Source organism: Ischnura elegans, chromosome 13 (assembly GCF_921293095.1).
Source record: "Ischnura elegans chromosome 13, ioIscEleg1.1, whole genome shotgun sequence".
In the NCBI taxonomy this organism is placed as follows: domain Eukaryota; kingdom Metazoa; phylum Arthropoda; class Insecta; order Odonata; family Coenagrionidae; genus Ischnura; species Ischnura elegans.
This window is the reverse complement of record NC_060258.1, coordinates 8898966-8925765: the sequence shown is the minus strand read 5'-3', so window position 1 is coordinate 8925765 and position 26800 is coordinate 8898966. Positions and strand designations below refer to the sequence as shown.

General features: G+C 39.2%; 1 protein-coding gene across 3 annotated transcripts in view; it reads right to left on the bottom strand.

Annotated features, from left to right (window-relative positions):
- The window catches only part of LOC124170217 (armadillo segment polarity protein), a 99077-nt gene extending 73083 nt beyond the window's left edge, over positions 1 to 25994 (bottom strand). Inside the window, exons 1-2 of one of the 3 annotated variants that reach the window (XM_046548916.1) lie at positions 25756 to 25994; positions 25321 to 25379 (exon numbers count right to left, since the gene is read on the bottom strand). In XM_046548916.1, the coding sequence (XP_046404872.1) occupies positions 25321 to 25357 (37 nt within the window). In that variant the 5' untranslated portion in view covers positions 25358 to 25379; positions 25756 to 25994. The remainder of the gene's footprint in view (positions 1 to 25320; positions 25380 to 25755) is intronic. The other 2 variants (XM_046548915.1, XM_046548917.1) reach the window with 2 other exon arrangements.
- Between the last annotated feature and the right edge of the window lie 806 nt (positions 25995 to 26800).

Here is a 26800-nt window from a genome sequence, read left to right as displayed (position 1 = left end):
TTAAAGTATACCGAGACCAGCCGCAGTGATGACTTTTACGCTGCATGGATCAAAATTTGAGCATAGTTGCTAGAGATGTAGCCACAACTATTTTTTCACATCGGGCTGAGTCCATAAAAATAAGTGAGCAACAACCTCTGATTCCTGGGGGAGTGGCAAGCACCCCCATAATCAAGGTTACAGTCCAGCTGGTGAGACTTGTCCGATGGAAAATGATGGGGGATCGGGTTGGTGTAGTGGCTAGAGTGTTGGCTTCCCATCCGGCGGGCTCGGGTTCAAATCCTGACAGTGGCAGAGAATTTTCACAAACTGCCCGATCCCTGCTTGAGTGTTGTGTGGAGGATATTTCACACTCCGTACATCGGATGAGATGTTAAGCCGTGGTCCCCTTGGCACCTTTCGTTAAGAGCAGCCTAATGCCAACGCTGGGTTTCTCTCCACCCTTCCTTACCGACCCTTCTCTCATGGCGCAAAAGGGTGGTTTCCTATTATCTTTTTATTGCCTAAATCGAATGATTAATACTCCTGGAGTACGTATTTCACGCTTTTAGATTTTAAAATGACGATATCTATTTTTTGCGATTAAATAAAAAGTGAAAATTTTCAAGCACGTGAAAATGCGACGGCTAAGTATGAATGCTGGGAATACTCCATGTGACATCGTTCTGGTTCCCGCTGCCGCAAGTTAGGTGACCTGGGGCGAGGCTTTGAGCGCTGATATGACGCAGGATGCTAGCAGGTAGCAGAGTATCCTACTAGCTGGTAGCACTTGGCTTAAATAAGGATTATTAATACCTTATCAAACGAAGAAAACTTTCCGACCTTAGCCAATTTTAATAGGTGGCTATTAAGAGATGTTTCCCTGAGCTCTGAGCGTCACGCTTGGATTGGTAACCTCAGACGATGTAAAACCCCCATCTACTCGTATAGAAACTAGGTCCCTTTGACGTCACGTGGAGTGGCATCACATAGGCGCCAATCTGGCCTTTTTCAAATGAGGTTAAAATTGTTTATTAACATTCACCTAAACTGGGATTTCTAAAACCGAATAACTTGCATATTATGAATACACTAGTGGTGGGTAACGAATCGCAATCAATGCCTTTCGTTTTCTTTGATGAAGGAAACTACCCTAATGACCTCAGCTGTCGGTCACCTCCTCCAAATACCATATCTATATACCATGGAAAATGAAAAGGAGGGGAGGAGAACTGTACGCCAGCATGCTTTCGCGAGCTTGAAAATTTTCCCTTTTCATTTAATCGCGAAAAGTAGATATCATTATTTAAAAATCTAAAAGCCTGAAACACGTACTCCAGGAGTAATAATCTTTTGATTTAGGCAATGAAAAAATAATAGGAAACCACCCTTTTCATGAACTTTCAGAGATACAAGCATTCAAAAATTTCAAATATTGAATTTGGTGCCTTTCGATTAGGCCAATATGATGCAGTGTGGCATAGAGGAACTCACACTTTGGGCATAAACTGAATAAAGAATCATTGAATCCGGTGCGAAGTTAGTAACTGTTCAGCATTTCACCCGTTCTTCCTTATTGCGGAGAGCGATTTTTTTTCGGATTTGGCTGCGTCGCATGCCCAGGTAGAATAGTTCATCACAATCGTGAGTTAACGCGTAAGTGTAATGTAGTTTTTGCATTCTGCAGGATAAACACACTCCTCGATGCTTAGCATACAGTCCGGCTGGCATGATGATCCGATGACAGTTCAAAAAGAGGGGCAGAGAACCCTGAGCCAGCACGGTTTGCAGCCAATCGCTGTCCCTCAAACGCACCTCACACTCTCACCTAGTCATACAACGTTATCTCATGCAAATGAAGTACTGAAATAATCCTGAGCCACCAAAACAAGCCCTTTCTTTGAATCACCAAAACAAGGGATTCTTCCGTTTGGGACCTTCACGCTCATCGTCCCTTCTGGCTGCTTTCATCACAGAACCCTTTAGTTTACGTTTGATGTGGGCGTTTCCCAATCATACCTTGCAACCTTGCCCCCTATCCCGAACTAGACCCTTCTAAAAGTCATCGGACAACTCTCGGAGGCCAAACTGTAGGAGCGGCCTTCCTGACATCTCGGACCAAATCATGTTCATTCATGAATTGCATATTTCTCAATTACCTACCACAACCTTAGGAATAAGGTCAATCCTAGGCAGGCATAACTAACAGAAAACTTAATAAAAATTCACTATTCCTAACATGGCTCAAGATCTAAAAGGCACTACATAAATGCCAAGGTCCTCTGCCTAAGGAGGATTATTTAGGTCATATGACACAACCACCAGGTGGAATTTTAATACATGTATTTACCAGAAGAATTAAGTCCTCATCCACTGCATTACATGTTCTTCACATTTATTTCAAGTTCAGCGTTTTCAAAATGGTTTCCATTTAACACTCTCACCGCGCTAGCCTAGGACGTGGATGCCTTGAATACAAGGCATCGGTCCTGTTAGGTTTCTCGGCCCGCCATCTACTAGACCCTGTAAAATGCCCAGCGTCTCAGTGTGTCTTCTCCTGTGACTGGATACAAGTCGTTTGCTTGCAGCAGATTTTTTGCCTTATTTTTATAATAAAATATATTTATTATAATTTTCTTATAATATTTAATATTTTCTTTATTAATAGTGCAAATTTTAATAATTTTGAATTATGAGTGCAATGACGAGTGTATCTCGTCATCGGATTATCATCATTTAAGCACTATTCAGAGGAACGATATAATTAATTTGAAAGCTTTAAAAGTGTTAAAAAATTCATATTATACATAAATAATTCACATTTCATGAAACATTATGCATTGGAAGGATTAAAATGACTTTATTTGAGTAGCTAAAGCCTTGTTCTCCATGTTTAATAATTAAATTTCATTTCACAGTTCTACGTTGATAACAAAATATCATTTCATTACCTACCCAGGGTACCCATTCACACTACATCATAAAATTCACGGTTTTTCCCAGGTTTTCACGGTCTATATTTTGTCAAATTCACGTCCTTTTGATGAGCCATTTTAGGAAGAAATATTGATCACGGAACAATAACCAGCCGCACGTTTACTACAAATTTAACAAACGCGATAAACGCCAGCAATGCAAACGCAGCAATGAAAGTGCTCTTCTTACGTCGCCTATCGTTAGCAAAATTTAGAGCTGGCTAAATGTTGTGAGTGGGAAAATGGAGGGTGGCAGGGAATTGAAGAGGTGTCTGATTTTTTTCCAGGGTTAATGAGCACTTTGGTTACCAGTCTTACAAACACAGGCTTAAGGTCTGTCTCTCGCCACGGCACACGGACCAATATTTGTGCTTCGAATACACGCGTGTAGACAAATGCGTGGACAGTGTCTGCGAGTGAATGACCTTGAAACACGATCTACATATCGACATTTCTTTTGATCCGTCAGTCGTAGTTCTACAATGAAGTTTGAGTAATTTTTAAGGTTTTTTTGTAAAGCATCACGAGCGAGGAATGTGAGACTCAAGATAAAGGAGGGTGGTGAAAAACTTGAGCAGGTTGAGCAATTCAACTATTTAGGCAGTACGTTAGAGGAAAACGGATACAGTAGTAAGGACATCAGGAAGAGAATTGCATTAGCAATGGAGGCATCCATGAACAGGAAGGAGCTTCTGAGAGGATCGTTGTATAAGAGTTTGAAGAAAAGGTTGGTGAAGAGTTTGATCTGGAGTGTAGCTCTCTACGGTGCAGAAACGTGGACACTGAGGAAAGAAGACGAGAGAAGATTGGAGGCATTCGAGATGTGGGCATAGAGAAGAATGGAGAGGGTGAAATGGACGGAGAGGAAAAGGAACGACAAAGTGCTGGATATGGTTGGCGAGGAGAGGCAGCTTTTAGATGAGATACGCAGGAGACAGAAGGTTTGGATGGAGTTAGTGCTTAGCGGTGAGGGGATGCTGAAAATGGTGTTGGAGGGAAGAATGTTGGGGAAACGAGGGAGGGGAAGGAAAAGAATATGATTTTTAGATAGATTGAAAGAGAGTAGGCCTTACAGTGAATTAAAGAAGGCAGTGCTGGAAGGAAAAGGAGGCTCCCAGATCACCTCTTTAGCACTCCATGGAAACCTACCTTAATCGGTAGAACACTATTATAATAATAATAATAATAATAATGACGAAATTCATGGCTATTTCAAGGTTTTTTTCACGGAGGACGGAATTCACGGCTTATTCACGGTTGAGTGGGAACACTGCTACCATTTAAAAGAAAACCACAGAATAAAATAAACAGAGAATAGGAGCACGATATTTGGAAAAATTAATCGATTTGGAAGGGGTTAAACAGCCACACAGGTATTGGGCAGTCTGCCAAATCTTAACCTCCGCTGGGACATGAACCTACCCAACAGGGTGGCTTCTACCCAACATTCCAGCCAAAACCCCGATCCCTTACAAGAGCATGTCAAGTGAAAAAATCCCACAGGGGAAATTTAATACATATCATGCTAACCCAGATCTCTGATGAATTCATCTCAGATGAATTTGGGCCATGTTTGTTTACCACTTAAAAAAATATAAATGAAGAGATAACTCCTGCCCAGAATTACAAAAATTAAAATAAAAACAGTCCTAAAACAGCCAGTTCCCTTGTATATAGGATGGATGTACACAAACAAGCTGTCTTGTGACATGTTGTGTCTGGTGCTGGATATGGTTGGCGAGGAGAGGCAGCTTTTAGATGAGATACGGAGGAGACAGAAGGTATGGATGGAGTTAGTGCTTAGCGGGAAGGGGATGTGGAAATAGGTGTTAGAGGGTAGAATGTTAGGGAAACGAGGGGGGTAAGGAAAAGAATAGGAATTTTAGATAGATTGAAAGAGAGTAGGCCTTACAGGGAATTAAAGAAGGCAGTGCTGGAAGGAAAGGGAGGCTTCCAGATCACTTCTTGAACACTCCATGGAAACCTACCTTAATCGGTAGAATACTATGATAGGTCCTCTCTACTGTATTTACTTAGACTCCAGTTCCATGCTCAGACACTGTTCTCCACACATTGTATTAAGAACAACAGCCAAGTGAAAACATCATTGCACGCGAACAGAGAGCAGTATTTATAACAAGAAGCTATACATTTTTTCAAAAGAGAACCATCCATTGATTCCATTAATCGATCATTTGGTTCACATTTCGATTTCAGCAGAAAAATTGATCTTTTCATTTTGATTAACACATTACACTTCAATTCATTCTCTGAATGTCGTGCTTCTTTCTCCATTTATTTTTCCTGTGGTTCATTCTACATGGAGTGATAGGTAATGAAATGATTTTGTGATCAACATAGAACAGTGAAATAAAGAGTGAATATAATATCATACTGTTCATGAATGAACCTTCTTCCCGTAAGATCGAGAACACAGCTATCGCTGATCGTACAAAATCATTTATTTGTTCCTTCTTATTCACCATATTTCATGAAATATGAGTACTTCATGTACATCGTGGATGTTTTAACATCGCTAACCTTTCATTATATTTATATAGTTCCCCTAAATAGTGCTAAAATTATAAAAATATGACAATGGGCCACACTCCTCATTGTGCGAGGTGACATCTGAAGTTCATGACGAGATAGAATTGCCATTTTAGTGCAAGTGGTGCAAATATTCAGTTTCCTAGATTTTGCTTTTCCGGAAACTTTCAAGTGGCCTTGTATTGTATGTCTTCATTACTGCAATCCCACACGGAATATAAACTGAGCCATTCGTCGTCAGTGAACTGAAAGCGATAATTTAACCTTTCACTTACAGAATATTTATGCTGAATTAAGACGAAAAAACCTTTGTAAATTTTCACAGAATGTTTTATTCTCTGAAATTATGCATGTAAAAAATCAGAATTGAATCACACATTTTTTTCTTCCCAACATAAAAAAATTTATCCCGTCAGTATAAAAAATTCTGTGATTATAAACAAAGACTGTTTTCATTCAATCTGTGTAATAGCGTGAACACTGGTTAATAGAGATAACACGCTACAATTGCACAAGGATGATAGGCAAGACAGGGTACATACCAGCAGTCCCATTTTAAAATATTGCTGACAGGGTTTTCACTCCAATTACATTATAAAATTCACGGTTTTTTCCAGGTTTTCACGGTTTTCATGTCGTAAAATTCACGGTCTGTTCGATAAGCCATTTTAGGAAGAAATATTGATCACATAAAAATCACTGGCCGCACATTAACTAAAAATATAGCAAACGCGATAAACGCCGGGAATACAAACGCAGCAATGATAGTGCTCATATGACGTCGCCTATCGTTAGCAAAATTTAGGTCTGGCTAATGGTTGTGAGTGAGAAAAAGGAGGGTGACAGGGAAGTGAAGAGGTGTCCGATTTCTCGCCATGGTTAATGATCACTTTGGTTAAAGGACATCCAATCACAGCCTTAAGGTCTGCGTCGTCATGACACACGGACCAATATTTGCGCTTCGAATATACGTGTACAGATAAATGCGTGGACAGTATCTGCAGGTGACTGACCTATTTTTCTTTTGATCCGTCAATCATAGATCTAAAATCAAGTTTGATAGGTTTTTAAGGTTTCACGACGAATTTCACGGCTAATTCCAGGTTTTTTCACGGCAGACGAAATTCACGGCTTATTCACAGTTTTAAGGTTTTCAAGGTTGAGTCGGATGCCTGGCTGACCTTTCCCTCATTTCCAGGCCAACTTTCCAACAAAGGCATTCACAAATGGGGATTTCACGGGCAAATGTAGCAAAGTCTTAGATGGTGAAAAAGGTCTAGCAGAAGGCAAACACTAGATAAGCGCCAAATTGGGTACACACCCTGCCTCACCACTAGGAGTGCAAAAAAAACATCCACCTCACCACTCTAATACAGAAATGTTTTTTTTAAATTAATTAATTAATTTTATTTTAATAAAGACGTACACATACAGCAAGAATGCCAATTTAAAGTGCACTTATAACAACAAATATTAAATAATTAAATAATAATTATTCATCACAAATTTAAATAGAATACAAGAAAACAACAAACATTTATCCGGCTATCTAGTCATTTATGCGACAGATATGTTAATGCCTGATGAGTAAAATTTTAAGTGTCACACCAAACGGATCAATATCACGGGGAAGAGAATATATTATAGAAGATAGTCTAGGGAAAATTGAGCGCTTAATTACAGATAGCCTGGGTGTAGGAGTGCGGAGTAAAGAGGTAGATCGGGTGTGTCAGGAAGGTACTCTAATGTTGAGGAACGAAACAATTTCAGGACTGTCGAAGTGGGAGTTAAGGGTATTATAAATGAATTTGATGTCCGATTGAAGTCGGAGAAGATTCGAGAATCAACCATGATTTTCACCTTCTTGCTGATGTAACAACTCTTGTTCACAGTACAAAAAAAACAATCTGAGTCATGTCATGATGAAAAGTGGTGTTCCGTCGTATGTGTCGTTGCTCCAGATTTTTCTTCGCAAGTACTTTTCTTGGACACTTGTACGTGTGATTGAGTCAATTTGATTTGCTAAGTAATGGCAAACGGACAGGTTGTCGCTCCTGATTTTTCTTTGTTAACACGTTGACCGCCATGATGTTTTTAGTGGATATGTCCTCTGACGCCATTAGTGTTTTTCATTCCGTTAACTATTCCCGGATCGTAAAACATCAAATGTGTTCTTGTACTTTACTTTAAAATAAATGTTTATATTCTGACACCGCAACGATCATGGCCCATACGTTAACAAGAGATTCTGGTCACTCCGGTGTCAGAAATCAACTGTTAAACAGTCACTCGGAGGCCGGACAGTATGACCCGCGTGGCGTGACGGAAGCCACTCGACTCCCGTCATTATGACCGGCATGGCGGTCAACGTGTTAAGGACTTACTCAGGATAATTGTGTTGTGATTTTTTGTGATTTACGAGTTGTACGAGTGATATTGTTGTGATTTAAGAGTTTGATTTGATTTTTGAAGTATAGTTGCACATTCTGCTGCGACCCGAGAGTTTTTCTCCCAACACAACCAAATATCCAGGATATTTCCACGACTTCTCCGACCGACATTTGGGCAAATGACTTTGCGAAGCTGCTCGATGATGATACATTGTCTCGAGCTTTCCCAGAATGCAATGATTGGACTGAAGATACCCGGATTCATTGCCATATCCCAAAAATGTGGCCAGTCATGCATTCGAGAGACAGGGTTTCCACTCAATCTAAATTATTAAATTCACGGTTTTTTCCTGGTTCTCACGGTCTAAATGTCTTCAAATTCGCGGTTTGTAAATAAACCATTTTAGGCAGAAATATTGATCACGTAACAATCATTGGCCGCACGTGAACTAAAAAATTAACAAACACGACAGATGCCCTGAATGCAAACGCAGCAATGAAAGTGCTATCTCTTCTGACGTCACATATCGTTCGCAAAATTCACCTCCGGCAAGAGCTTGTGCGTGGGAAAATAGAGGGACCAGGGAAGTTAAGAAGAGTCTGAATGTTTGCAAGTGTTCATGAACACTTAGGTTACCAGTCTTCCGGATTTGGTATGGGCTTAAGGTCAATGTGTCATCATGGCACACGGACAAATAATTGCACTTCAAATATCCATGTGCAGATGAATCCGTGTCTGCGCATGACTGACCTTGAAATATGATCAAAATATCCATTTTTCTTTTTATCAGTCAATCGTTGCTCTACGATTGTAAAATCAAGATTGAGAGATTTTTTACGAAATTCACGGCTATTTCCAGGTTTTTTCACGGAATACGTAATTCACGGCTTATTCACGGTTTTAAGGTTTTCAGGGTTGAGTGGGTACCCTGAGAGAGAAACCAAACAATAGAGATGATGCAAGAGGAGCATAAAATATGAATTTTAACAAAGATTTCGTGCTTCCTCACTCCGCTAAATAAATTCAAGGGCCTTCCAATGATGCAAATTTCTTTTTCTCGGGTTCATCTCGTGTTTATGTTAACCACCTGGCAATATTTCTCTACTCTTCTCGATGGCTTCCATTTTTGCCATTATCGTTTTTGGACTGATTACTCTTAAATATACCACGCATTACATACAATTGAATTTGACAAATATTCCCCAATCCATAATAATCCTAAGCCATATAATTCACTTTCGCTAACTGAATAGGATGTTGGTAACAAATAGTAGTAAATAAATGTACATTTAGATGGAAAAAAATTGAAAATACACCTTTCCTAACCAAGAAAATGTGTAAACAGGTATGAAAAGGAATAAAAGAGAATTTGTGGCTGACAAAAATAGGAAAAACGGTGGCTGACAGAGAAATGAGAAAATAAAAAAACCAGAGGATTGAAAGAAGAGAAAGACTGCACAACGGAGAACGAAAATGGCAGTAATAGAGAAAGATCTGTCGCTCCAAAGCCAGACAGCAAAGGATAAACTACGGGGAGTTTGAGACAAGGGGTCCTTTGAGAGAAGACTCGTGTTGAAACAACGGATGAGGAAATGGAATGTATGGAAGGGCAATGGAATACCGCGAAGAAACAGAGACCGAGGAATAGAAATAGCCCTGAGGATGATGGCCGAGTTGGGCATCAAAACGTCAGCAGTTATGCATTTCCTGACCCGGTGGCGATCCCGAGACCTCTTCCCTAAATATGAATTTTAACCCTTACGCTGCGGCAAACTCTCTGGAGAGTTACTTGTCACATGGGGCAGAAAAGTTAAGGGTTCAGTATGTTGGACAATAAACTCTATTGCTTCCCGGAAAAAGAGAAACTTTTCAAAATAAGTACGAGGAAAACTACAACTCCTAAACTATGCGTAAAAAATGATCTGGAGATAAGACAATCCTTCCCGGAAGGAGTGAGGGTACGGAAAGGGAAAGTTCCATGACAGTTTACAGGAGAGGGAGGACGAATAGGTGCATTCACAGCCGCCTACCGTGCGATCGTACCAGGTACATTCGCAGCAGCAAAAGGGTTAAAAGTTATAATAACACATCAAAGTATGAGCAGGGTGTTAGCGACGCAAGGACAACACTAGACCTGTTATGTTTACGCCGGGAGATATTTTGCTACTGTATGGCTTAGTCAACACAGCCACTCATTCAAAATGAGTTACCTTATGATGAATACATGTCAAGACTCAATTACAAGACAAATGAGGTCTGCCGCAAAGAAGATTTTAAGTTATGGTGTAGTAGTTCCCAAAAAAAAAAGACTTAGCACCACTGAAAGACCAATCATGACTGATGATTGGTCTTATTTATTTTTTTATTATTGATGATGATTGATTATGATGTTTATTTTTTTTTATTGATTTGAGATTATTTTTTCATATTGTTCACAAACGAACCCTCTCCTGTGAGAACTTCGAGAACATTAATGATCACTTGGACTGTCTCTTAAGTAATTAATTAATTAATACTCCAGTTTGATGCTCAGACACACTTCTCCACACATTGCATTAAGAACAACAGCCAAGTGAAAACATCATTGCATACAAACAGGGAGCAGTATTTAGAATATAGATTATAGAACAAGCAATACTTTTTTCAAAAGAGAACCATCCATTGTTTCCATTAATCATTAGCTTTTCATTTCAATTAACACCTTACACTTCAATTTATTTTCTGAATGCTTGCACTCCTATCTTCATTTATTTTTTCGTTGGTTCTTTTTAAATGTCACTCATTCAAAATGTGTCATCCTGGTATGAGCCAAGACTTACAAGACAAATGAAGTTTGCCACATATAAGACAATTGAGGTAGTGATGGTAGTTATGGTGTACCAGTTTCCTGAAAAAGGACTTCACACCACTAATGGAGCAGTCATGAGTGATCGAGATTTTTTATGTGATCAATTCATGAACGAGGTCACTTCGACGAAAGACAATTTTTATGACCGTTCGTGACTGAAGTCTATTGTCTATCATTCGCAATGGACAAGACAAATTTCTAAGATATCGATACCTCCACAGCACAAACGCTCAACAATCCCCCACCGAATCAAATCCGCTTATCTAGTAGCCCAACAATAAGAATGTGCTCATCTGGCAATATAGACGGAGCACAAAAGCTCACCTCCAATTCTCCATGCTTCGGTTGTTGTTACGCCAATGGATATTACTTATCACTGCTACGACTGGATATCAATCGTGATTAACATACAATTAGGGCCCCCACGCATTGGCAACTTTTCCAAAGCAACTATTTAGTTGCTTTATGGAAGTCCAAATGAAACACACAGCATTGACTGTGGCCCTGCACACAGGCGACTTTTCAGTTGCCGCAAAGCAACTACGTAGTTGCCTTGTAAAAGTTGTCAGTGGGTGGGGGGGCCCTTAAATAAATCTGTTCATCACAATAACAACCCTTCTCACATTTGACACCTGCCAAGACTTCACTCGTACTGCTGAATTAGAGGAACTATGAGGAAAGACAAATTAACTTCAAGTTATTTTGCCATAGAGTCATTCATAGCTTGCATTCCCATTCAAGCGCTGAATTCATTAATCCCATTTATAAGCTTAGCAAATCGTGGAACTCATTACTGGCTGAGTTACAAACCTTTGGCTCGTGCTTTGCATTTAACCTTCACCCTAATAAAGACGAAAATATGCATCTGGACGTTTCTTGACCTTGGGAGACGAAAGCCGCAAATTTTCGTCAGAGATTTTTCTACGCAGGTGAACAAACGCCAAATAAATACGTTTCCCAGCTCTCCCCTTTTATGATGGTCGAGGTGTACGATGTCTTCGTTTCGGGACCCAACACTGCGGGGCTTAGGCTTAACCCTCAAAATCTTTGAGCAGGTACCCGGACACCTCATCCTATATTACCCCTCTTAGCGGTCATACAATTGTTTATCCAGTCATTTAAAAAAATAAATATTTGTATCTTTGTCAAAAAAAAAAAATAAAATAAGAATTGAATTATGTCTTTTGAGCAGCATTTACAATTTTTAATCGAAATTCTACGATAAATATAACTTATATCTAGTTTCAGAATAAACATCAACATGCAAATTGTTGCTGCATTAAATGTGTTAATATCGACGGTTATTTCGTTCAAAATTTGACGATTCTCAGAATAAAACGAGGAATTCAATACATAATCTGCGATTTATGTGAAAGCAACAATTATTCGTATAGCTAATATATACAAAAGAAGCATAATTGACCGCAAACCAATGCCGCTGGTAGGATTATTAACCCCAAAAGGAGGGAGACTAACTATCCTTTGAGTCCAAGATAATGAGGAGTGCCCGCTAGGAAGGGACCATAGGTTGGTGCTGAGAGTGCGTTTTACCAGCGAGACCCTTCTTAACAATCTCCTGCAAAATCATATAAAAAAAAAATTATCTTGTAAATTGGGTATAATTGCTGTATGTGAGCTTTTGAAATAAATAAATAAAAATGCTCAGTACGGAGGGGACAGAAGAGTCTCATGGGGCTCAGTACAGCAGTAATGCTAAGGACAGAACTCCACCGTATCGAAAGGGTTAAGGAGAAAGATAAAGGTACATTCAAACTTGTTACTATGCCAACTGATGCATAAATAATTGATCTAAGTCTGATTCAAAAATCTCTCTGTAAAGTATCATATTCTTATGAATAATATAATTAATTATATAAGATTGTCAAATGCTGTGTACATTAATAGTTACATTCGTAATAGTCTCTATTTTTTACTTTTAAACTGAGTGAACATATACTTTTTATCATATAAATTTTATTTGCACCTACAGAAATTTGAAAATATTATGTGAAGGGTTTATCCCCATTAATCTCAGTAAAAAAATAAATAGAGGTTGGTGGTTGGTCACTCAAAACGTACGTTGGTTTCGTATCAAATCCATGTTTTGTAACTTAAATTTGTAGAATGGTGACCTGATAGGTTCAAAAATAAAGGTTATTATAATCCACACGTAATATAAAGAAAACTCACAGTTACAACCTTTTTGAACAGAATTACCTCTTGCCCCTTTAAAATGACATGAAAAATTCTAAACCGGTAGAATTTAAAATAGAGATGTGCGAATAGTATCCGCGAATACTCTAATACTAGAAAGTATTCAATATTCAAGATCTCGAATAATTATGCTAAAGGTACAACCTCGAATACTTTGAATTTCACGCAATACACAATCGCACGTAGCAATGTAAATGCCGAGACGGCATGCAATAATTTTTTTGCAAGGTGGTGCGACCGTTTGAAAGCAGCAAAAAAGGAGTTCGAAGCAATGATAAAGATGGGAGTCGTATGCCCATCGCAAAGCAACTGGAGTTCGCCCTTGCATATGGTGCCAAAGAGAGGGGTGGAATGGCGGCCATGTGGAGATTATAGAGCCCTCAACGGTGTGTCCCCTTAGAATACTTGAAAGAGATGTTAGTTAAATCAACAATATGCCCAATTGTTTCCATAAAACTAAAATATTCCATTGATCAGCTAAATTCCTGTTTGAATGCTTTAAAGGAAATCACAATTACTCGCCAAAATCTTGTGTTTCCTGCTGCTTAGGTAACCAAGTCTAACATTCCCGCATTCATCGTTTATAGTATTCGAGGTATTCGAAATTGGAGGTATTCGAATATTCGAGCAATGATTTAATATTCGAATTCGATATTCAAACATAATTCACAGTGTCCGGCGATATATGGTGGAAATGTTTAATGTTCATGATGATAAAATAAAATAAAATGGTTAATTTCCACACACTTTTTTATTAACGAACTACCGACCCGGTTTCGACCCGGTTATCGACCTCGATATTCGAGTTTGAGAAATCTGCTATTCGACTCATCTCTAGTTTTAAATAAATATTGTGTGGTACATAACCTTTATTTTTGAATCTAACATGTTGGCTGTCATCATCCGGACTGAAGTCGGTGGTTGGTCACTTTGCGATTGAAGTGAAAGAAAGTACTTCATGATCTAGGAAAGTTTCCCATCATACACTACTGAAGACAATCACTTGCAAACGAAATTCTCCATCAAATACGACACCTTAGCCAATCGTGGTTTTACAGACTCACCCCTACCACTTTAATTTAATTGTGCCCCTATCTTCTATTTATTTTTTGTGTTTTTTATTAATGGAATGGTAGGTAACATAGGCGCCGACTCCATGGGGCCCGAGCCCCCTCAAAAATTCGTCATGGGTGTGAGGAAAAAATGTGTCAGGCTTGTCAATTTTCCCCGGAGCGTCCAGATATGGAGATTCGAGTTATCAGGGTTCTATTCCTGATCATATGACTCTTCTAAAATGCTTAAAAAACTTAAAACTGACTACTTAGAAATATCCCAGGGCAAGATCCCCGGTTTGGGCCCCCACAATATTTTTTGTACGTCGGCGTCCCTGGTAGGTAATGAAATGATATTTTGTAGTTTAAAGTATACCGAGACCAGCCGCAGTGATGACTTTTACGCTGCATGGATCAAAATTTGAGCATAGTTGCTAGAGATGTAGCCACAACTATTTTTTCACATCGGGCTGAGTCCATAAAAATAAGTGAGCAACAACCTCTGATTCCTGGGGGAGTGGCAAGCACCCCCATAATCAAGGTTACAGTCCAGCTGGTGAGACTTGTCCGATGGAAAATGATGGGGGATCGGGTTGGTGTAGTGGCTAGAGTGTTGGCTTCCCATCCGGCGGGCTCGGGTTCAAATCCTGACAGTGGCAGAGAATTTTCACAAACTGCCCGATCCCTGCTTGAGTGTTGTGTGGAGGATATTTCACACTCCGTACATCGGATGAGATGTTAAGCCGTGGTCCCCTTGGCACCTTTCGTTAAGAGCAGCCTAATGCCAACGCTGGGTTTCTCTCCACCCTTCCTTACCGACCCTTCTCTCATGGCGCAAAAGGGTGGTTTCCTATTATCTTTTTATTGCCTAAATCGAATGATTAATACTCCTGGAGTACGTATTTCACGCTTTTAGATTTTAAAATGACGATATCTATTTTTTGCGATTAAATAAAAAGTGAAAATTTTCAAGCACGTGAAAATGCGACGGCTAAGTATGAATGCTGGGAATACTCCATGTGACATCGTTCTGGTTCCCGCTGCCGCAAGTTAGGTGACCTGGGGCGAGGCTTTGAGCGCTGATATGACGCAGGATGCTAGCAGGTAGCAGAGTATCCTACTAGCTGGTAGCACTTGGCTTAAATAAGGATTATTAATACCTTATCAAACGAAGAAAACTTTCCGACCTTAGCCAATTTTAATAGGTGGCTATTAAGAGATGTTTCCCTGAGCTCTGAGCGTCACGCTTGGATTGGTAACCTCAGACGATGTAAAACCCCCATCTACTCGTATAGAAACTAGGTCCCTTTGACGTCACGTGGAGTGGCATCACATAGGCGCCAATCTGGCCTTTTTCAAATGAGGTTAAAATTGTTTATTAACATTCACCTAAACTGGGATTTCTAAAACCGAATAACTTGCATATTATGAATACACTAGTGGTGGGTAACGAATCGCAATCAATGCCTTTCGTTTTCTTTGATGAAGGAAACTACCCTAATGACCTCAGCTGTCGGTCACCTCCTCCAAATACCATATCTATATACCATGGAAAATGAAAAGGAGGGGAGGAGAACTGTACGCCAGCATGCTTTCGCGAGCTTGAAAATTTTCCCTTTTCATTTAATCGCGAAAAGTAGATATCATTATTTAAAAATCTAAAAGCCTGAAACACGTACTCCAGGAGTAATAATCTTTTGATTTAGGCAATGAAAAAATAATAGGAAACCACCCTTTTCATGAACTTTCAGAGATACAAGCATTCAAAAATTTCAAATATTGAATTTGGTGCCTTTCGATTAGGCCAATACGATGCAGTGTGGCATAGAGGAACTCACACTTTGGGCATAAACTGAATAAAGAATCATTGAATCCGGTGCGAAGTTAGTAACTGTTCAGCATTTCACCCGTTCTTCCTTATTGCGGAGAGCGATTTTTTTTCGGATTTGGCTGCGTCGCATGCCCAGGTAGAATAGTTCATCACAATCGTGAGTTAACGCGTAAGTGTAATGTAGTTTTTGCATTCTGCAGGATAAACACACTCCTCGATGCTTAGCATACAGTCCGGCTGGCATGATGATCCGATGACAGTTCAAAAAGAGGGGCAGAGAACCCTGAGCCAGCACGGTTTGCAGCCAATCGCTGTCCCTCAAACGCACCTCACACTCTCGCCTAGTCATACAACGTTATCTCATGCAAATGAAGTACTGAAATAATCCTGAGCCACCAAAACAAGCCCTTTCTTTGAATCACCAAAACAAGGGATTCTTCCGTTTGGGACCTTCACGCTCATCGTCCCTTCTGGCTGCTTTCATCACAGAACCCTTTAGTTTACGTTTGATGTGGGCGTTTCCCAATCATACCTTGCAACCTTGCCCCCTATCCCGAACTAGACCCTTCTAAAAGTCATCGGACAACTCTCGGAGGCCAAACTGTAGGAGCGGCCTTCCTGACATCTCGGACCAAATCATGTTCATTCATGAATTGCATATTTCTCAATTACCTACCACAACCTTAGGAATAAGGTCAATCCTAGGCAGGCATAACTAACAGAAAACTTAATAAAAATTCACTATTCCTAACATGGCTCAAGATCTAAAAGGCACTACATAAATGCCAAGGTCCTCTGCCTAAGGAGGATTATTTAGGTCATATGACACAACCACCAGGTGGAATTTTAATACATGTATTTACCAGAAGAATTAAGTCCTCATCCACTGCATTACATGTTCTTCACATTTATTTCAAGTTCAGCGTTTTCAAAATGGTTTCCATTTAACACTCTCACCGCGCTAGCCTAGGACGTGGATGCCTTGAATACAAGGCATCGGTCCTGTTAGGTTTCTCGGCCCGCCATCTACTAGACCCTGTAAAATGCCCAGCGTCTCAGTGTGTCTTCTCCTGTGACTGGATACAAGTCGTTTGCTTGCAGCAGATTTTTTGCCTTATTTTTATAATAAAATATATTTATTATAATTTTCTTATAATATTTAATATTTTCTTTATTAATAGTGCAAATTTTAATAATTTTGAATTATGAGTGCAATGACGAGTGTATCTCGTCATCGGATTATCATCATTTAAGCACTATTCAGAGGAACGATATAATTAATTTGAAAGCTTTAAAAGTGTTAAAAAATTCATATTATACATAAATAATTCACATTTCATGAAACATTATGCATTGGAAGGATTAAAATGACTTTATTTGAGTAGCTAAAGCCTTGTTCTCCATGTTTAATAATTAAATTTCATTTCACAGTTCTACGTTGATAACAAAATATCATTTCATTACCTACCCAGGGTACCCATTCACACTACATCATAAAATTCACGGTTTTTCCCAGGTTTTCACGGTCTATATTTTGTCAAATTCACGTCCTTTTGATGAGCCATTTTAGGAAGAAATATTGATCACGGAACAATAACCAGCCGCACGTTTACTACAAATTTAACAAACGCGATAAACGCCAGCAATGCAAACGCAGCAATGAAAGTGCTCTTCTTACGTCGCCTATCGTTAGCAAAATTTAGAGCTGGCTAAATGTTGTGAGTGGGAAAATGGAGGGTGGCAGGGAATTGAAGAGGTGTCTGATTTTTTTCCAGGGTTAATGAGCACTTTGGTTACCAGTCTTACAAACACAGGCTTAAGGTCTGTCTCTCGCCACGGCACACGGACCAATATTTGTGCTTCGAATACACGCGTGTAGACAAATGCGTGGACAGTGTCTGCGAGTGAATGACCTTGAAACACGATCTACATATCGACATTTCTTTTGATCCGTCAGTCGTAGTTCTACAATGAAGTTTGAGTAATTTTTAAGGTTTTTTTGTAAAGCATCACGAGCGAGGAATGTGAGACTCAAGATAAAGGAGGGTGGTGAAAAACTTGAGCAGGTTGAGCAATTCAACTATTTAGGCAGTACGTTAGAGGAAAACGGATACAGTAGTAAGGACATCAGGAAGAGAATTGCATTAGCAATGGAGGCATCCATGAACAGGAAGGAGCTTCTGAGAGGATCGTTGTATAAGAGTTTGAAGAAAAGGTTGGTGAAGAGTTTGATCTGGAGTGTAGCTCTCTACGGTGCAGAAACGTGGACACTGAGGAAAGAAGACGAGAGAAGATTGGAGGCATTCGAGATGTGGGCATAGAGAAGAATGGAGAGGGTGAAATGGACGGAGAGGAAAAGGAACGACAAAGTGCTGGATATGGTTGGCGAGGAGAGGCAGCTTTTAGATGAGATACGCAGGAGACAGAAGGTTTGGATGGAGTTAGTGCTTAGCGGTGAGGGGATGCTGAAAATGGTGTTGGAGGGAAGAATGTTGGGGAAACGAGGGAGGGGAAGGAAAAGAATAGGATTTTCAGATAGATTGAAAGAGAGTAGGCCTTACAGTGAATTAAAGAAGGCAGTGCTGGAAGGAAAAAGAGGCTCCCAGATCACCTCTTTAGTACTCCATGAAAACCTACCTTAATCGGTAGAACACTATTATAATAATAATAATAATAATAATGACGAAATTCATGGCTATTTCAAGGTTTTTTTCACGGAGGACGGAATTCATGGCTTATTCACGGTTGAGTGGGAACACTGCTACCATTTAAAAGAAAACCACAGAATAAAATAAACAGAGAATAGGAGCACGATATTTGGAAAAATTAATCGATTTGGAAGGGGTTAAACAGCCACACAGGTATTGGGCAGTCTGCCAAATCTTAACCTCCGCTGGGACATGAACCTACCCAACAGGGTGGCTTCTACCCAACATTCCAGCCACCACACAAAAACCCCGATCCCTTACAAGAGCATGTCAGGTGAAAAAATCCCACAGGGGAAATTTAATACATCTCATGCTAACCCAGATCTCTGATGAATTCATCTCAGATGAATTTGGGCCATGTTTGTTTACCACTTAAAAAAATATAAATGAAGAGATAACTCCTGCCCAGAATTACAAAAATTAAAATAAAAACAGTCCTAAAACAGCCAGTTCCCTTGTATATAGGATGGATGTACACAAACAAGCTGTCTTATGACATGTTGTGTCCGGTAACAACAATCTGCAGAAGAAGATGACTTGATAGGAGAAATAATAGGGCGCCTTGTGAGAATTCGGGTGATCAAGGTTCCAATCCTAGTCACGGCAAACGGTTCCAAGGAATTCCAAGGAAGGAACGGAATTGAATTCTATTCTTCTTTTGAAGAAAAACGATATTAGTAGAAGACGTGGAACTAAAATAAAAATCATTATTTTTTCAGGCAAATAATTTAAAAAAACTGATAAATCACAGTCATAATTTCCTTAAAAGTTTGGTCTAAAAAACCTTTTCTGTGCGAAAAAGTTACAACTTGAACAACCACAGCTAGTTTTGCGAATCAGCGGGGAAGATCTCATCATGATGAGCCAGCTGCACCAACATTCCAGTCCAGTGCACCCAAAGCCTCCGTTGTCAAAGAGGAGGTGGAAGGACTGACTGGACATCTGCGAAATATGCGACCTCCTCTATCCTCTTTCTTGATAATAAGAATTTAATGGAGCTCTAACCTGCGCAATTACGTGCCGTGCGTAAAACTGCCTTAACCTCTTCAGTGGTACGCCCGGAAAAGTTCCGGGCCTTGCCCCACTGCCCAAAACGTTCTACCCCGGAAGATTTCCGTGGTAAACTTAGAATCTAGTTCGTTCACTCCCGAAACCTTTCCGGGGCCATGGTACTATTATGCTAGTAGTTTATATGTTGCCCATTAGATGTCTCACTCTTATTAGGAAGCTTATACCACCTAGCGGTGTTTTTGGGTATTGTTTAGTGATATGTATAGTATGGTGTGCACTGTGCAGTGTAACCCTGAACGATGGCAAAAAGCAAAGAAAAGAAACTTCGCCTTGATGAAATTTGTTCTTTCTTAGAAAGAGAAGATGACTCAGAAAGTGAATATAGCCCATCTGAAAGTCAATCTGACCTAGAGTGTAGTAGCAGCGATGATTACGAGTCATATGAGGAACTATCTGACGCGGAGAGTCCAGACATTTTGCCGCAAAATGTTTCCCCAGGTACACAAGAACGTAATTTCCAGTGGACTCAATATGACATTGACCAAGCAGAAGATGGGTATGGGAAACCAACATTTGCTGGTGTTGCAGGTGTGTGTGTTCCACTTAGTTCAGATGTTTCTCCTCTGCAATGCTTCGAACTTTTCTTCACTGATGAGTTCGTGCACCATGTTGTCGTCGAGACAAATAGATATGCCAATAAGTGCCGCGAGGATGCTCTAAATTCAGGCGTTGGTTCCAATGCGAGGATAAGGTTGTGGAATGATACATGTGAGAATGAAATTAGACTTTTTATTGCATTGATTTTGGCAATGGGTATTATTAGCAAGCCCGAATTGAAGCTATATTGGACCAGAGACTACATACTTCAGACTCCAATTTTTTACGAAACGTTTTCTCTGAAAAGGTTTCAGTTGATTCTGCGTTACCTGCACTTTGTCAATGATGAAGATACGGGCAACACTGATCGCCTCAGGAAAATTAGGCCACTGCTGGAAATGCTTCGATTATCTTTTAGAAAAACCTATTTGCCGGAACAAAATATTTCGGTAGATGAAAGCCTTATGCTATTCAAAGGAAGGTCACTGATGAAACAATATATTCCTCTAAAGAGATCAAGGTTTGGTATAAAAATATTTTTCATTTGTGAATCTCAATCAGGATATGCCTGGGACTTTTTCATTTACACTGGTCAAGGGGAGGAAAGGCGGGGTGATGAAAGTGCTTCGCGGAAACTAATAAGCCATGCTTCTGTTACTAAACTTGTGATGTGTCCCCAACTTATTGCGAAAGGATATGTTATATTCATGGACCGGTGGTTCTCAAGTCCAAATCTATTCCAAGAGCTGCAATCTCATGGTTTCGGAGCCTGTGGAACAGTTGACTTGCGAAGAAAGGAAATGCCGAAAGAACTGCAGACAGCAAAATTGAAGAAAGGTGACGTACTATGTTACACATCAGGAGTTTATTCTGCAATAAAATGGCGTGACAAAAAAGATGTGACAATGTTATCCACGTATCACAGGGGAAAAATATGTGAGACAGGAAAAGTAGACAGGAAAACCAAAGAAGCAGTGAAGAAACCAGACGCCGTGATAGAGTATAATGCTAATATGGGAGGAGTGGATCGATTGGACCAAAAAATAAAACCGTACGAGTGCCTCAGAAAAAGTCTCCGATGGTACAGGAAGCTATTCTTTCATTTGATGGACATTAGCATTGTAAATGCTCATATTGTGCATGGAAAAAGTGGCAGAGAAAAATGCACTCTCCTACAGTTTAGGCATAAAGTTATTCATGGACTTCTAGAGAAGTATGCCATGGAAAGAAAAGTGGCCAAAGGAGGAAGACCCTCGAAAACTGACCCACCTGTTCGTCTTACTGAAAGACATTTCCCAACGCATATACCAGCCACAGAAAAGAAGAAGTTTCCCAGTAGAGTATGCCGAGTTTGTCCCGGAAGGAAAGAAACTAGGTGGGAATGCAAACAGTGCGGGAATATTCCATTGCATCCCGAACACTGCTTTGAAATGTATCACACAAAAAGAAAGTATTAGATTTTGTTTGAAATAGCAATAACATTATTTGTTTAAATTGGGTATGCTTATATTAATTTACATCATGGGGCACAGTATGATCATACTTTAAATACCTGTAATGTGCTTAATACTATATTAAATATATTTTTGTAAGACGTATTTACTTTTTCAATCCATTTTTAAGCTAAACATTATAAAAACCCGCCCTGGGGGTACAACTTGGGGAAAATTTAAACACCACTGAAGGGGTTAAACAAGGGTAAAAAAGTGACATTTAATGTTGAAATAACTCACAAGCTGTGATACCTGCACTGCCACACTGATTTAATATGTGAGCACTGACTCAGTTTGAGTGCCAGTTGTCTTGCTAATTTGAGAGATTCACAGTGTATACTATAATACTTTAGAGTATTTCGTACGTTAAATGACACGGATATTTATATTCATCTTAGATGATTCCCATCACGTAATTCCCGCTGTATGCACGCGCATTTTGAGGAAAAGTTTGAATTCTAAGCTGAGGGAATAGAAATTTTAACTACACTTAAAAGAGTTTGGTCAAACCCACAACCGTATGCATGTTATCTTATCCTTATCTAAAAGTTTCAGGACACGCCCATTTTCTGTGCATTATGCCTTTATAACGCGAGCGTCAAAATTTTGCTGTCACTGTCTGCGGGACATGAGCGGGGAAGACATTTTTCCGTCGACCCCGGGCGTGTGTCTAGCACAGTGGTTCCCAAAATTAGTATGCATAACTTGTTTCACATACTAAACAATCCTAGGGGTGGGCGAAAGTGCTTCGAGTACAAATAAAAATGTACTAATTCATTACTTATCTTGGTGTCGGATGGGTAACTTAAACGTTGCAGGAGCCATCATATAGATGAGAAAAGACGATCGAAAACTAAACTGTTGCAAAGGTGAACAAATTGACACACACTGTTCAATTTTGTGGTAATAGCAATGTTCTCGAGAGCATCCTAATTAGATTGGATAAAAAGTCTATTGAGAATGTGTCCCACACAAAATTCCTTGGTGCATACTTATGTAGTAATATGTCCTATGAGATGAACATTGACTTCTTAGCCAACAAACTAAGTTCAATCTGCTATCTATTAAGACACCTTAGGAACTCTGTTGATTTAAATATTCTTCTTACATTGTATTACGGTATCTTTTATTCTCGAATGTCATACAATATAATTTTTTGGGGCTCATCCCCTCATGCCTCCAAGGTGTTCACATTACAAAAACGTGCAATTAGAATCATTGCAAAAAAACCTTTTGATGCTCCCTCCAAGCCTATTTTTAAAGCACTTAACATTCTTCCACTCCCGTGTGTATATTTATTATCAATTTTAATTTTTGTACGTTATAATCTTGATTTTTTTATGCTCAATTGTGATGTTCACAAATATGAAACTAGGAATTGTAATAACCTTCATTATCATTCCATTAGGACTAACAGATCAAAGCTGGGCCCACGCGAGCTGGGCCTCAGAATTTATAATAAACTTCCTGCGCATTTGAAATCAATTCAGTCGATGGAGTCATTCAAAAGGAAGTTAAAATCTTTTCTTCACGAGAAGAATTATTATTCTGTTAACGAATACCTATTTCATTCCTCCTATTAAGCATTAATATCCTGTGAACATACAATTATTTATAATCTATTATATATATATATATATGCATTTTTTTCCTTTTATGACGTGTCTTATATCTTTTGCTGTAAGGTCTCTAGACAAAATAAATTATTATTATTATTAGTTTGTATCAGAGGGTTTTGATATAATTTCGAGGGACGAATTAATGTTTTTAATACAAAAACCATGCCTCGACCCACCCTGACATAATCCAACCCGCACACATAATTTCGCTAATGCCGTCATAAGCCCATCTTTTGAAGTCAGTCGACACAAATAAGAAATAAGCCGTGCGCTACCCAACCCACCCCTCCGGTCCTACAACCATACACTAGGAATAAGCCATTTATTCGCTCGGATTTTACAAAATGTAGAGAGGAAAATTTGCACACTTTACAAGACACACCATGCCCTCTCTATACCCAAACGCAACAGTTTGTTTTCGATCGTCTTTTCTCATCTATATGATGGCTCCTGCAACATATAAGTTACCCATCCGACACCAGGATAAGTAATGAATTAGTAAATTTTTATTTGTACACGAAGCGCTTTAGCTTTTCTTTAGGATTGTTTAGAATGTGAAATGAGTTATGTATACTAATTTTGGGTAGGATCCGACGGAAATTGGCGAGTCGATAAAACTATACCTTTGCCAAAACATCTTCATCAAAATGACAACATGGGTGTAACCCGAAAGTCTACCTACCGTGTTCATGATTATGTTTGTGCTCAGAAAACCTTACGATTGCAGGCATTTTTTCATCTGATATTGTACAATTTACACTTCAAATTCTTAGGCAACTTTCCTCCAATAAATTAGATGAACAATGTATCATTTCAGACTTCAATCCATCAATTTTGAATTTTTCTTACTCACAACTTATATTAATCCGACTTCAAAAGTGGTAATTGCCTAATTCATAACTTCCACCAAGGTGTCAACAGCAGCTACTGTTTTCAGTACCGAAATAACTGCTTTGTAAGAAGTAGCAGCATTGCTTTCCACTTTGCAGTAGTTGGGATACTGCCACCAAATTTCGGAATACATCCTAAGTACCAACATTGCTGTACAGCGAAGACATTGTGACCTCAAAAAAAAAATTCCATGCGAACCACAGCTTCCACAACCAATGAATTCCTTCAAGTCTATTCCACTATAAACAAGATTCTTATCACCCACAGGGCTGTAGGAAAGAAACGGAAGTTAACCTCGACGGTTATGATTTTGTCCCAATACTCTTCTAAGGAATACAATTTATGGAACTTTTCTCATCCCTCGGTACCAATTAATACTTATCGCTTAGCAATGCATCTAAAATTAGCTAGAAACTGCTTAAACACAACAATAAACCACTTCCGATTCTTCACCATGAAATATAAAAAGCTGGCGTTGATTTCCTTTAGTTTGCCCATACTTGCATCAGGGAATTGGATGGTAAGAAATTAATCCGCCACAACAACAAATCCAAAGCAGAACACAATGATCAAACACTTCACGTACAAGAATGCAATGAGGGATAACCTCGTTGTAACCAAAGGGCAATCGTGATTAAACAAAAGGATATGCGTGATAAGTCGTTTGGCAGCATAAATTAATTTTTTTATCGGCAGTACATTGCCGGTTTCAACTTATTACTTATTTTTAAATCTAGTTGTGTTACCTTGGCCCACACTTTTTTTCCCAACATCTGCAGCACCTATTCTATCTTCCTCAACTTAATATTTATTTACTCTTCCAATAATTCAATCAACGGAAATGGGCGACATTCTGCATTTAAGACCGTTTTCGCGAGGTTCACACACACACAAATAACAGTTCACTTTATAAGACTATCATTTGTCGGGCAACAATTCTCATCCTCCAATAACGTCCATTAACACTACACGAAATAGGATAAATAATGGATGTCCATGCAGTTCCCGTTCATAGACGGGTCGCGGAGATAAGTAATTACAAAATTAATTAAACGAATAACCAACAAGTAATAGAATATTACATCAATGCGATATAGCATTCGTAAAAGCACTTTAAAAATATATATCTATTTATGGTAAATATTAAATGTGGCTACTCACTCGGTCTCACTTGGGAGGGTTGCATTTGGTAACTCATTTTGCTGAATATTCACGAACTCCTGAAAACAATAAAAACAACTCATTAATTGGCATAGCTAATTAAATACGCGACCATGACAAAACCTCTAAACTATCAGCACACCGAAACCCTACTGCACAAGCGAAAAATCAATACCCGCCCAACTAAGAATTCCTTAGTATACCAGCGAGAGATAACTGGAGGCTGAAATCGTTCAGTAGTAGGCATATAAGATGTAAAACGGCCGCCGAATTGCAAATTGGCACCACAAATTCTTATGTTTAGGTATGCAGCGTTTCACCTGTCACCCAAAATATTGGCGTCACCACACCCATTTAAATGCATAAATACAAGAAAACTAGCAAATAAAAAGTATTCCATTACACCGCTTATTCCGAAAACACCTAAATACTAACCTTAAGATAGGAGAATCGCCAACAATAAGCGTTAAACGCCTAAAGTCGAAGTTTTCGTTCACGTTTCCTTTACTCACCACCAGTACGATAAGATGGCGTCGACGAACTTGCAAGTGCAACAAGAGCGTTCTCGATACAAAATAGTTCCCGGAGTATGTTGAAAATCGGATTGGAAATATTAATGCCGGTATTCATTGATGTAAAAATATAAATTTGTATTCATAAATAATATATTAAAAAATAAAACGCTTAGTAGAGCTTATCAACTATCTCTCCCACCTTTCGGAATAATTCGTGGAATGTTATGATGTATCCCTCCACCCTCGTAAATCTCGTAATCCACCGTTTCCTCGTATCTGCCGTATGATCAATGATCCGTCAATTGGCTGATCAATTGCAGTGTAAATATGAGGGAAAAGAATGCACGATGCCTGCTCATTACATGAGCTCAGTTTTTACCGATAATTGAGTAGTAATCAGCTGAGATTAATTGGTCAACTTACTTTCTTCTACTTGGGTCAATGCTTTTGCTCCCGCTGCAAATATATGACCATTTATAGGTCATGTGGAATTAGTCATCAAGTGGGAGCGTTATCTCCAATTCTATGATTCATCTGTACTTCGTGAATCAGGTAAAATTGGAATCTTGGAATTTTAGTGTGAAAGCGATGATAGCCGTTGAGGAAAATCGTTTTTTTATTTCGTTGTCGGAGGAAGTTTTCGAAGGCTTCCTTAGTAGAAAATTGCATTGATTCGGGTATCTTCAGGGCATAATGGGATTGTGAAATTAAATGTGACTCTGAAATAGTCCAATATTAGTATTACAACCATAGTAACTCCGCGGCAGTAGTATCGTACAAGTGCCAAACGTACTCAGATTGTGTTGATGACGAAGCAGTAATAGTATGTTTCTTCGTAGCCCAACAGACTGAATTTCCAAGTACTGGTGGAAGATAACGCCTGATGTGGATATTGTGTTTTCTTTTTTTATCAAATTACAATTAGCATAGGAGGACATCTTGACTCATCTCCCAATAACAAAGGG